Source organism: Lynx rufus, unplaced genomic scaffold (assembly GCF_022079265.1).
Source record: "Lynx rufus isolate CCGP_SWC_20201006 ecotype Redwood Valley unplaced genomic scaffold, mLynRuf1.p SCAF_12, whole genome shotgun sequence".
Lineage (NCBI taxonomy): Eukaryota > Metazoa > Chordata > Mammalia > Carnivora > Felidae > Lynx > Lynx rufus.
In genome coordinates this window covers 61,936,922-61,950,876 of record NW_025814826.1, presented here as the reverse complement: position 1 = coordinate 61,950,876, position 13,955 = coordinate 61,936,922, and the positions used below count along the sequence as shown (strand labels likewise).

The window sequence follows — 13,955 nt, the reverse complement described above, 5'->3', positions numbered from 1 at the left end:
AGTGAATCAATTAAAGGTTTTCCCTGACCCCCCCCCCAAAAAAAAAGGGGTGAATGGATAAGCAAGCTAGGGTGCATGCGTACAATGGGAGTATTATTTGCAATAAAGAGAAATGAGCTCACAAACCAGGAAACAATATGGATGAATCTAAAATGTTTCTACATGAAAGAATCCAATCTCAAAAGGCTACATATCGTATGATTCCAATTATATGACATACTGGGAAAGAAAAAAACTACACTGATGAGTTAAAACAAATAATCAGTGGCAGACACAGGTTCAGGGGAAGAGGGAAGGTTGAACAGGTAAAGCAGTAGGAACACTTTACGGGGATGAAACTATTTTGTAGGATGCTGAAATGGTGGATAGGTGACAAAGAATTTGTCAAAACCCACAAAACTTTGTATCACAAAGAGTGAACTTTAATGTATGCAAACTAAAATATACATATATATATATATATATATATATATATATATATATATAAAATTTAGGAAATTGAGGGTTTAGGATGGAATGCTAAATGTGACAAAACATATGAACTATATTAAAAACATATAAAACACTCTCATGGGGGTGTCTGGTTGCTCAGTTGAGCATCAGATTCTTGATTTTGGCTCAGGTCATGATCTCACGGTTTATGAGATCAAGCCCTGTGTCAGGCTACTCATGGAGCCTGCTTGGAATTCTCTCTCTCTCTCTCTCTCTGCTTCTTCCCTGTTCACTTGTTCTCTCTCTCTAAATAAACTTAAAAAACAAAACAAAACAAAACAAAACAAAACACCGTTCTGAAGTTGAGAGGAAAAATGAATTTAGAAACAAGTGAAGTTTCTAAGTTAAAGGCAAAAAAAGCTGTATGTAAGCACTGCTCTAGGTGACAGAGTTATTTCCCACGAGAAGGGGTGCAGGTGCACGTACGATTCTGAGACACTATGCATGTGCACTGGATGGACGATGATGGAAGCCACGCCGTGTTGGAGTGAAGGTTATAGATAAGCAAGGGACAGAGGCTAGAGTGGGCAATAAAGGCAATGGATTAGAAGTGGACACGTTAGTATGAACTCTTGATTCATTTACTATAGATACAGTGAATTGCAGAAATATGCACAGACGTGTATATACACGTGGACTCGTAGCATACACGTTTCCTCGCTCTGACAGCTAAGAGGGCTCGGACGCAAGGACATCCCAGCAGCAGCAAGCAGAACCAGCACCCAGCTCTGGTCTCTGATACCGATCTCCAACAAAAGGAACCACGGCTCCTTGGAGAAATGGCCGATCCCGGTATGCAAGATGCTGCGGCAGCAACTTGCAGAGCAGAAAGTAAGGGTACTCGGGGCACCTGGGTGGGTCCCTCAGGTAAGCGTCTGACTCTTGATTGTGGCTCAGGTGATGATCTCACAGTTCCTGAGTTCAAGCCCCGCACTGGGCTCTGCGCTGACTGACAGTGTGAAGCCTGCCTGGGACTGTCTCCCTCCCTCCCTCTCTCTCCCCCCGCCCCCGCTTGTGATGCGCACTCTCTCTCTCTCCCTCTCTCAAAATAAATAAATTTTAAGAAACTGTTAAAAACTAGTAAGCAAGTACTCGAAAATAAGTAAATAAACAAATGCATAAATAACCAACAAAAAGAATAATGAGTGTATGTGAAAGGAGCAGGGAGGAGCCAACTGAAAGAGCTCTCAATGGCCAAAGTTGAAACAATCCAAAAAAAAAAAAAAAAAAAAAAAAAAAAGCAGTACTGGATTTTAACCGGATGTATAAAATGTAGAAACGTGCAAAAGTCTACACTGACATAAACAAATGACTGAAATAATAATGGGAGAGAAGAGAAACATCTTCCGATAATTTATGTAGATATCCCACCCTTCAAAGGGGGGCGGGGGAGGAGTAACTGTAAATGGGAAACCCTTCAAGTATGACCTCAGCCAGGTTACCAAGGCAACGTCAGCAGTACTATGTCATGTGGACAGTATGAACCCTCAACATGTGATGAAAATGACACTTCACCTTTGTGGTTTTTGTTCCCTGAAACCGTAAGGCCAAGCTGATCTGGAGAAAAAATATTAAACCAATCCCGAACGAGGGACATCTTACAAAAAACCTGGCCAGTACTTCTCAAAACTTTAAGGTCATCGAAAAGATGCAAAATCTAAAAGACTTTTTCACTCTTAGGTAACTTGTATTATTCCTTTTATACATATTATAAATTAGGTCTTTTTGTTCGTCCTAGGCCATAAAAATTGGCACACCAAAAGTGGTGGTCAAGAGAAAGGACACTGAAGTCAGATCTGAATTCAATTTCTGACTGCACCTACTGGCTCAACTTCTGTCTTCCAGCTAATGTTCAAACTAATCAACAGTCTAGACTTTCCAAGCCAGTTTCCTCCACCGCCAAGTGAGTTATACAACCCATTTCTTAGTGGTACAGTGCAGGAAAATGACACAAGACACAGAAAGTACCTAACACATCCCCTACTCAATCAAGATCAACAATGTATATAAATTTCAATCACTCTGAACAGCAATGATGATGACACTATAATTTCTATAGTCTTACTCATCTTTTTATATGCAGTGTATATCTAGAAAACGCTTCAATGTGATTAGAGAAAAGAATAATTTCTACGTATAGCACATAATTCCTGTGTGATATTTCATTTAATCTGAGTATATTCAAACTAATTAAGCCTCCTGCTTCCTTAGCTAATACCCCATCCCTGCCATCCAAGTTAGCATATGGACCACAAAACATTCAGCATGTTTTCTGAATCTATGAATTTATGTTTTCCATCAAACTGAAAGGCACAAATTTATATATTCAAGAAGCTCACAATTCCTTCCCAGCATCATCAACATCGTTTGTTTATGTGCCCTCGGAGTATATGGAATCATACTAAAATATCTGTAGCAGAATTTCAGACAAGTCATTTGATGTATGTAGCTCTTGACACTTATCTATGGAAGATCCTTTGAAGATTCCTTTTTTTAAATATTTATTTATTTATTTATCTATTTAAGTAATCTCTATACTCAACGTGGGGCTTGAACTCATGACCCCAAGATCAAGAGTGGCATATGCACTCCACTGATTGAGCCAGCCAGGTGCCCCTGAAGATTAGTTTTTAAGTATGACATTCCATGAGAATTGTGTGGTTTTAAGCCCTCACCCCCCCACCCCCCCAGAGAGAGGAAGGCGTGAGGGAAAGAAGCGTACAAACCTAAGAGTCTGACCACGCTTCGGAGGACGCACAAATGCTACAAATGAAGCTCTGGGGACAGATTAACAGCAGGACTGCTGACATGGGGACAAGGATGAGATCCTGATAATCAGTGGGGGCTTATTAATTTTCTACTAGAAAACTTGGTTCAAATTGATAAAATCAGGTTGCTACACTGATCAGAATGAGGCTAACAAGAAAGCAGGAAGATCTCACATCTGAACAGAAAGTTTCATGAGCAGAGGAACAGGTGTGATTGCCAACGGTTCTTTCTGTTTGCCTTCTTCAGCAGCGTGGCCCTGGTTTCTGGCTTGAAACTCGGATATGGAAATAGTCTAGAAAGGTTTGTCAACAGGTACCTTTGCGGGAACAGTGCTTTGAAGGACTGAATACAAAGGTATGGATGAATCAGGAACTAATTATTTATAGATTCATAATCTATAGATGAACCTATAGATTGTTGATAGGTTTTAGGATGTGATGCAAAAGCATAGGCTTTGAGTTCCAACGTATCTATACTCTCAAATCTACTGTCAGTTAGTTGCTGAGCCCAGCTTTCTACCCATAAAGCGGCGTCAACGGCATCTAGCTCTTGCAGATGGTCATGAGGTTTACCCACGCGGTATATAAAGTGCCTAGCTTAACACAGGCATGTAGTAAGTGGTAATTATTACGCAGACTTCCACTTGGATTCTGAATTGGGAGTCCCGACACCTTCCTCCGGCTGCGCACCAGAGGACGAGAACGGACGAAGGTACAGCTCATCACCCGGTGAGCACCAGTGAGCACCTTTATGGACCCTCCATGCATTTAGCAGAGATGATGCAGACTGGGAGAGAAAGAGCATAACCATATACTATCGTCCTGTTTGGCTTCTGTCTAGGAATCTTATGGGGAGCAAAAAGTAGAGGGTGAAATGGCGAATTTGGTGGCGGGAGCCCTGGATGATGAGGCCGGCCCCGGCTGACCACAGGCTGGGTGCCCGAGGGAGCCAACGGCAGCGTCCTACTTTGGTACCACGGGTATCACAGTGGGAAGCAGACCTGCCCAGAGAGCTGTCATCTGAGGCCAACGCCCTGATGCACCAGCGACCGCAGGGATTATTTATTTCTCCGAGAGACTCCTTAACAAACACATTGACAACTTTTCTTCATCCCTGGGGTTTTCTGAGAGTGAAGCTTAATCATTCCAAGGCTTTTCTTTCTTGCCGGGGGTTGACAAGTGAGTGAGAGGCTAGATAAAAGGAAACAGGGAGCAGAGCCTGCAGTTAGGATCCCTCAGAACGTGCAAGGGAAATCGTCAGAGCCAATGAAGACTGACGCTTCCAGAAGCCTCTGGCAGCCCTTATTCTTTGCACCTTTAGTGATGATCTGAAATGTGTTTCTAGGGCAGTTCACACACTTCTTGAGCGTCCTCGTCACCCAGGACTTGTGTCAGGGCAGAGTCGGAGTCGGTAGTTCTAGGCTGGGGACTATTATTTTGCATTTCCGAGAAGCTCTCAAGTGCTGTTGCTCCTGGTTTGAACCCAGAAGTGACAGACCTGTTACTAAACCCAACGGTTACCACTTCATTCTGCGATCCATCCAATCTCCAATCTGTTTTACTGTCCTACGTTGTACAGAGTATAAAATAAATCTAAGGCAATTTGTTTCTTCTCCAACAAGTTACCAACTGGTTATTATTGACAATATAAGACAGTGTGTGAGAAGCAAAATCTCTCATAAAGTGCAAGAAATGTGTCCATCTTCCCTTCCATCCCTGAAGACAGAGAGCTCACTCCTTACTCTGAAGCCTGTCACTGTCTTCCAGCTCTGTTGGCATGTTTTTACTTTTCGTCCTTATTTAAAAATAAAAACAGTGAAAGTCTCTATCATTTCTAACTAACAGCCCTATTTCTTTCGGCCTCTGGCACTATCCAGGGCAAGTCTTCTTCCTGTCTGATGACAATGAATTGATAATGAAGGCGCTTCAGGGAGATGTGTACTTTGCCCAAGGTCCTCCAGAAGAAGTCAACTTGTAGTGTGGGATCACTGTGAGGAATCAGAAAAGAACTTACGGCACGGTTCGGGCTTGAACGGGACATGAAAAAAATCAAGCAGGGTTTGGATTAGCGTGTGCTCGGTGTTCTAGCTCCATTTTACAGCCGAGGAAACGAGGGCTTAGCCCGGGAGAAACGCCCTGGCTTGAAAGAGCCATGAAGCCACACTCTAACTCCAAGCCAACTGTCCCCATCTTTTCTGCTTTCCAGTCTTGGTCCCTCTGCCTGGAATGACTTCCTCTGACACTCTCCTGTCTTATTCCTTTACCTCCACCCTAAGTTGTTCACACCCACATTCCCCATTTAAAATTCCTTGCACCCTCATTTCTATTTCCATCGCACTTGCTTTCACACCCCCTACCCCTATTGACGCCACTCTGTCTTAATTACCTATTTCTCTGACTTACACTTGTTCACTTTCTGGACGTCAAAATGATGACTTAGCCACCCCTGTGACGTCAACCCCTGTCACAGAAAGTGCTCCAAGAAAACCTGTGACGTTGAACAACCTGACAGCAGGAAGGGACTGACTGATTTTCAAAGAGGAAGGCAGATGTTCAAACCTCTGGAACCCCGGGCGTGTGGGAGTATGTTCCACGGCTCAGGAACATACTCGCCAGATGCCGTCCACCCGAAATGGCCTCTGCTTCTCAGGACATCTTGTCCAACGTTATGGTCAGAAAAACTCTGCCGGCAAACTGGGGGTCAGAACCCTTCCTCCAGCGGGCCCCGCAGCCTACAGGAAGGCCCAGAACGTTTATCGGGCCTTAGGCTGCACCTGACACGTACGTGGTCGGCCACGCCGTCACCAGGAGAACCGCGCGCGGCTGCTCTTCTCTGCCCGTCCCTGGCTGGCTGCAGAGTTACCAGCTCTTGCGGGGAAGTTCTCACACTACTCGCAACATTATTTGCCTTGCTCGTTGTCTTCCCGAAGCCTATTAAAAGGATCTGAAAAGAAACCACCCATTTTCTCCTTTTGTTTCCCCTGAATGAGCTCCATTATGGCCACGCACTAATACGCCATCAGGGACCCCTGGAAGAAAAAGCCAGTGAGTGGATGCTGACAACGGAGGGAGCAGCTCAGCGGGAGAAAGGTGGTGGAGCTTATGGCAACGAAAGCAGAGAGACTCATTTCCCAGCAAAGTCCCCTAGGATCCTCTGCCCGGGAAGTGGGGTACATGTGTCACGTACCAATGCCCGGGTTTTTATTACACCAGAAGGAAGGAAGGGAAGGTGACTTCTGTTCTGACAGTTTGGTGGTAGAATGTCCTGAGAAAGCAAGGGCCTTCTACTGAAATTTAATCCCAAGAAAGTTGTTTTTTTTTTTTTTAAATTGAAAATGTCTATAATTTGGACCAGTAGGAAAATAAATATGCTGTCAATTTCCTATACTCACCCTTTCCTTAATCGAAAAAAAAAAAAAAAAAAAGACTTCTTGGGGCACCTGGGTGGCTTAGTCGGTTGAGCGTCCAACTTCAACTCAAGTCATGATCTTGTGGTCCGTAAGTTTGAGCCCCGCATGGGGCTCGTTTGCTGTCTGCCTGTCAGCACAGAGCCCATTTCGGATCCTCTGTCCCCCTCTCTCTGCTCCTCCCCCACTTGCACTCTCTCAAAAATAAATATTTAAAAAGAGAACTTTTTAATTACTAGATTAAATTAGAAGTAGATTAGTAGATTAATTAACCATATCATATACTGGGGAAATGTTTAAGACCCTTATATTAACTATTCAGTTTTCCTAATAACAATTCTCATAACTCTACATACTATGAGGGAAAATACATCATTTTCAATCACTGAAACAATCTTTAGTATCCGTGACATCATTCATGATCGGTTTTAAAGAAGAGTGAAATCATGTGAAAATCAACGTGGACAAGGAAACGCAAGTGCCCGTGTCCCACCCGATCCCGCGTGTGGAGGTTATGTAGCGACCTATGCACCTGTGGCTACTTACTGTTCAACACAGCAACTGCTAAAATACGGGCCTTACGAAGACAAGACATCCGTGGAGAACAATCTAACACTGAAACTACAAATAATGCCCTGAAGCTGAGAGCTCAGACAGTGTCTGACAGATGCTGAAGGCTGCGTGGGGGTCCCTGGAAACGGTCCAGTCCCATGGCCAACCTGGGAGCTTGCCGCAGCTCCCAGCACCTCGGCATATAGTCTGCAAAGCGCAATCGTAAGATTTAATATGGGACTTCAGTCCACGAAAGGGAAGAGAGAAAGGGGCAGGTAAACCATTTACAGAAACCAGAGCTGAAAATTTTCCCAATTTAACGAAAGCTTACAAAAGGCCCCAAGGGACTGCGTTGGCTTTGTGCGCGCATGCGCGGTCAAAGCCACCACGTTCAGCGCCCAGTACGGAGGCACGTGTATTCACTACTCAGAAAGGCAGCTTCATCTGCTTGTTCTGCTCTTCTTCCTGCTGTTTGTGGCATCGAAGGTGGGGAGATAAGTCTGCCTGCTCCTTGGGAGCAAGGGCCAGATGGCCAGACTAAAGGTCAGTGCGAAAGCAGCACAGAGTAAGCCAGCTGTCGTGAAGAAGGGATAAAAGGGAGCATCCCCGAGGTCAGGGCGGCTCAGCTCAGACCGCCGGCGGCGGCAGGCCAGGGTGGAGAAGACCGGCCCAAAAGCGTGCTGCCCTGAGCGGCCTCAACTCTCCAGCCTCCTTCTGTGCTGGGGTCTGTGCAAAGAGCTAGGGAGGAGGCATCTCACGGCAGGGTTTCTGGAGGCCCTGCACAGGATGGACTGGAAGTAAAGAAGCTTCCTTACCTCCTAAGTTAAAAAAAGGTATAAGTTTAGTTCTCTCATTTGAAACTGAAAGGAAAGGGTTTATTAAAACACATATCACTTCCCACTGCAGGATTTAATTTTAGATCATTTACATCTTTCAGCAGAAAAGCATCCTGAAGTGGTAACAGTGGGGAACATTCATGAAGACTCTCATAATAACTTGTTCCACTCTGAAATACCAAAATGGTGATAACCACATGACCACCCCTGCAAAGCTAATCCCCTAGTACATTCAGTCAGGTGACAGCGAATTACATTAACACAAAATACTCTGAATGATCAACACTTGACCAGAATGAGCCTAAAGGACCTGCTATTGTACTGTATTCACCTAACAGCTTTTTACTGAGTGACTACTTTAGGCCAGGTCCTAGGACACAAGAGCCCTTGCAGGTTTACATTATAATGAGGAGTAACCAATGAAAAAGGGAACAAACAAGAAAGGTGGAATTCAGTTTAGTAAATGCTACTAAGGAACCCAGACAGGATGCTGTAGACCAGCTCTGGGACTGGGGGATGGTGACTTTGAACAAGGTGATCAGCAAGGCTTCTCGGATACCATGCCTGTGTCTGCCTACCACCGGGTGCCCCAGGGACGAGGTGAGAGCCGGGGTAGTGAATGTAAAGGGCGTGAGAGGGAAATAAGCTTGGCCAATTTGCCAGACAGGAAGGAGGGCAGCCTGGCCACAGTACAGGAAAACCACAAGGTCAGAAAGGGCAGGGAGAGTGCCAGATGATGATGCGCCTGTCATCGAGCCCGGCAGGAGGTTCGGGTGTTCCTGTGACAGCACGGAGAGCCACTGAGGAAACTGAAGCAGGGAGAAGACAAAAACCAACTTGGATTTTAACCAGTCATTAAGACTGTAAATGAAAACCGGACGAGCAGTGAGGCCAGATTAGGGAGGATGGAAGAAGTGATTAAGGAAAACCAGACTTATTTTAGAGGGAGAATCAAAATGGCATTATGGAGGGACTGGCTGCGGCAGAGATCTACTGGGGACTGTGCACTGCGGACACTTCTCACAAGTTTCAGGACTAGGAAGCACTGGCTTTAATGAGCATGTTTGTCTTTTATTACTTTTTTAGATATTCAGACCCAGTGAATTCCATAGCCTTGTCTTCCTCAGCTTTGGTTACAAGGAAGCTCAAAGCACAATTCAAAGACCATCTCTGCGACTGTCCGGAATAACACGTACTCTTGTGTACTAACTTTACCCCTGGGATTTTCGTAATTTTTTATCTTGGTTTCCACATCCATTTATTTTTATTCTGGGAGATGCACAAGTTATGATATGTTATTTAATGAGGAAAATTAGTAGAATATATATATATAGACGTACTTTCATCACATCTTGTATTAAAAGTACCATCACAGGGGCGCCTGGTGGCTCAGTTGGTGAAGTGTCCGTCTTCAGCCCGGGTCATGATCTCACCCATCCTGAGTTCGAGCCCCATGTGGGGCTGTGCACTGACAGCTCAGAGTCTGGAGCCTGTTTTGGATTCTGGGTCTCCCTCTGTCTCTCTGTCCCTTCCCCACTCACACTCTGGCTCCTTCTCCAAAATCAATAAACATTAAAAAAATAATAAAATAAAATAAAATAAAATAAAATAAAATAAAATAAAAGTAACTCTATTAAAAAAAAATGCCGCCATGTGTCGCAGTAAGAATACAATGTAAGTGACAGAATCAAAGTTGTGTGGAAGAGATGCAGTGGGAGAATGGATGGAAGAAGAAATAGATTGTAGATGAAAATGCGAAGGAAGGATCAAAGAGGGGGAGGGGCATGGACTTGGAACGGGGCTGCCGGCGCCCCAGGCTGGCTGGCTTTGGGCAAGTAGTCACTTCCCTGTTTGTAAAATGGTGAGTTAACATAATAGCACCCACCTCACAGGGTTGTTATGAGGCTTGACCTAGTTATTGCCTGTAAAGTGCTGAGAACAGTCCTCAGTAGTAGATGCAAGGCATTTGTTAAAATGAGTTTCGGTTTGAGACACGAAGATAAGTAGGCTATAAACAAGTGAGGGGCTGAGAGAAGACACATAACTCTGGGCAGAGAACAGTGAACAATGTGGGCAAAGGCAGGAAAGGGCGTGAGCTCCAACTTCATGCAACAAGCCGTTTCCAGCCCAGGGTTGAACACACAGGAAACAGGGCAGAGCAATCAATACAGACATGTGGAGCGAGGTCTTCAGAAAAAATACAGAAGGGTTTCGAGTACCTCTTCTAGGAACAGGAGTTTTACACTGAAAAAAGCAGGGTATTTGAAAGATGTGGTACCGAGGAAGCCCATAATCAAATGCAGGAGAGAAAGCTCTGCCCAGAGCCGCGCGCTGACCAGCCATTACCCCGCCACAAACTAGCGCAGGGTTGCATCAGAGAACATTACCTGTCAAGACAATGGAGAGCCTTGAAATGGCAACCGGCCTATATGCTGTCATCAAGAGGGACAGTTTTTCATCTGGGCGGCCTGTGGTGTTTCTCCAGACACCATACGCCACAAAACAGAGAGCCTCTGCCCTCCTCATCTGTTCCTAACATTTTCAACTTAATTCAACACCTGACAACTAAATTAGAAATTATCTTCTGTAAAAACGGTAGATGTGGTTTAAGGAACACAGCATCCCTAAGAAGTGTCATGAACAGTGGCACTGGGTTTGCACTCTTCTCTACGCTCTCTATTCTGGACACCCATGCTGCGACTGTCGCCTTCTTTAGAAAAAGGGCCTTTGCAGATGTGATTATCGGGCAATCTTGAGATGGGAAGAGTACCCTGGATCATCCAGATAGGCCCTAAATACCATCACAGGGAAGAGGGAAGCACACGGGGATCAAAGACAGATGTGACAGAAATCAACACGCAGTTGGAGGGAGACACCAGAGGCACGCGGCCACAAGTCAAGAAAGATCAGCAGGCATGAGACACCGGAAGGGACAAGGAAAGGATTCTCTTCTAGAGGGGGGACACTAACACCTTGACTGTGGTCCGACAATACTGATTTTGGACACGTGGCCCCCACAACTGTGATCAATCTCTACTGTTTAAAGCCACCATGTCTGGAGTAATTCATCACAGCTACCACAGGAAGCTAATAAAGCAAGGACGGACAGTTGCCCCTTCAACATGGGTTCCAACTGTGTGGATCCACTGACGTGTGGATTTTTTCAAGAAATAATACATTTACACTACTACTGTTGTCTCTTCCTCATGAATTTCTTAACAACGTTTGCTTTTATCTAGCTTATTTTATTGTAAGAATACAGTATTTAATACATATACAAAATATGTGTTAATCAACTGTGCTGTCGTTACGGCTTCGCAGCCAACAGTGAGCTATTAGGAGTTAAGTTTTCAGGGAGTCAAAAGTTATACATGGAGTTTTGACTATGCGAGGAATCAGTGCCCTTATCCCCCACATTGGTCAAGGGTCAACTGTAATTTCTTATGATTTGAAGTAAATTTAATGACAGAAGAAATGAAAACGAAAGGGATTTACCACTTACTGAACACTCACATAAATTATCTCATTAAACCATCAACAGCAATCCCATTATTATTAGCCTTTTCTTATGGAGAAAACCCACATGGCACCGTGAACAGATCTGTTTATTTCACACTGCAATAACGTCTATTTGTAATTACGCTCGTTGACCAGGGCCTGATCAACAACACTCAAATAAAAAGACTGATTTTTTATTGTCTCAAATTAACTTGGAGACATAAAAGAATGCTACTTTAAATTATTTCATGCATAATTCTATCTGAAAAAAAAAAATATATATATATATATATATATATATATATATATAGTCACCAGTGAAAAATCTGTGTCACTTCTTCTTTTGGGTAAAAAATTAAAAATAATTCTCAAATAAATCTGAGACAGCCATTTCTCAATACATGGTTATGTTTAAATTGTTTCATGAATTCACTAGGCATTTTCATATTAAAAAGTCATCAATCCAGAGACAAAAAAAAAAAAATTCTGTGTGTGTGGACCAACTCGGGAGTTTTCAGATACCACAGAGCATTCCCAGTGAATAAAATGACAAGCTCATGGACACCCCACTTGGTGCCTGACATCGTGCTCCACACTGGAGATGTGGCAATGAACCAGCCTAATCTTGTATTCCGTGGGGAAAGCCCTTGCTTCCATTATCTCAATTTGCATTATCAGTGCTATTACCTAAAATAAGATTCATTTTAAACAATCACAAACTTAATGTTAGAGTGATAAATAAACTTGTCTACAGTCATCAGCCGGTAAGTAGTAGAGGTTATGTTAAACCCAGAAATATCTCAGTTCAAACAAAGGGAATCCCCTCAATATGACATCATAATGTCTGAATATATCCTTAAAGTCTCTGTACTGATACACTGATAGAGCTGTTTGACTATTAATTAAAAAAAAAAAAAAAAAAAAAAAGATTAAAACGGTTGCCATGGTACCCAATTCTAACAACAGGAAAAGTAAAGTCAATGAATTGCACCGACCTGGTTACTGCTGGGGCTGGTACACCTCTTGTACGCAAGGTGGGTTTTCCTCGAACAACTGGGACGTCCGCGTTTTCTGAACCACCATTCAAATACGTCAACTCTTGGAGCTGTGCTTGCCTGATTTCATCATTATAGTCCTACACAGAAGACAGAAGACAACATAATTCACCTCATGTGAAAAATACAAACGTACTTAGGACCAGAAAAATAACAATATTTAATAGAAAAAAAAAAAAGGCAAGGAAAATAGCTGACTTCGTAAGATTTGAGTTTGTTGAAATGAAAACGCATCAATCAATTGTAAAAAAGGAAAAAAAAAAACAACAACAGAAAACAAAAAACCCCAGCAATTTCCCCAAGCTAAAATTTTCTACAGTCAGCCATTACTCCTTGTGTGGGGCATACTTTCCAAGTGAGATAGTTATAATAAAATTAAGATACCATATACAGACAGACACGTGGCACTGTTATTTACAACTCAATTCAACTCATAGTTACTGAGCATCTGTGAAGTGCAAACTAACAAAACCAGAGAAGCAAGCCAGGGTCTCTGCAGCCAATGAGCTTACACTGTAACAAAGGAGGAAGGCATACATACAACATGATAGCTTTACTAAAATTAAGAGCCACATGTACACATTCTTTTTGTACAATTCCATTTGGATATTATACTAGAAAAAGGCACCATTTTCAAAACTGAATACATTTTATACTTGGAGGCTTGCTCTTCTTTGTCTTATTCTCTAAATATTCATCTGAGGAACCCTGGGAGCAATCCCTGATTCCTCCTTTCCTTAATACCTCCAACTCCATTCAACAGTCATCAGGAAAGACATGTAATAAATAAACAAAAGTCATCTGTTTCACAATAGAAAGAAAGTTCGGTCTAAATGGTATCTAACTTAAGCTGTGGTAGTAAGAGTAGGTTCTCTATAAGATGTGTCATCTAAGTATGAGTGGGAACTAATTACCAGAGGAGGGGCTATAAAATACTCTAGATGGGAGGAAAAAATCATATTTTAAGACCCTAAGAAATGGTGTGTAGGGAACTGGAAGAAGTGCTACATGGCTGAAATATAAAAATAACTTGGGGGGGGGGTAGTGTACAGGGAGGCTGGTCTCAACATGGAGTAGAAAGCAGAAACCAAATTCAACAAAACCTCAAGTCATTTTAGGTATAACTTTAAAGGTTTAGAACTAAGGGTACTAAAAAGCATTTAACAGTTTTAAGGAGGAGAGCTGCATACCTAGATTTGTGTTTTAGAAATAATTATGATCATATATGCCAACAAATTAGGTAACGAAGATGACACCGTGACATGGATGGATCCTAAAAAGTCACAAATTACCAAAACTGACTCAAGAAGAAACAGAAAATTGGAACAGATAAGCAAAGAGACTAAA

At 43.0% G+C, this 13,955-nt stretch overlaps 1 protein-coding gene across 4 annotated transcripts in view; it reads right to left on the bottom strand.

Moving 5' to 3' along the window:
- The window catches only part of KHDRBS3 (KH RNA binding domain containing, signal transduction associated 3), a 190,436-nt gene that overhangs the window by 73,905 nt on the left and 102,576 nt on the right, over positions 1–13,955 (bottom strand). For all 4 annotated transcript variants that reach the window (XR_006961151.1, XM_047074222.1, XM_047074225.1 and 1 more), the window contains exon 5: positions 12,549–12,688. Coding sequence is in view for 3 of the 4 variants with exons in the window: in XM_047074222.1 (XP_046930178.1) it covers positions 12,549–12,688 (140 nt within the window). In the remaining variant the exon portion in view is untranslated. The remainder of the gene's footprint in view (positions 1–12,548; positions 12,689–13,955) is intronic.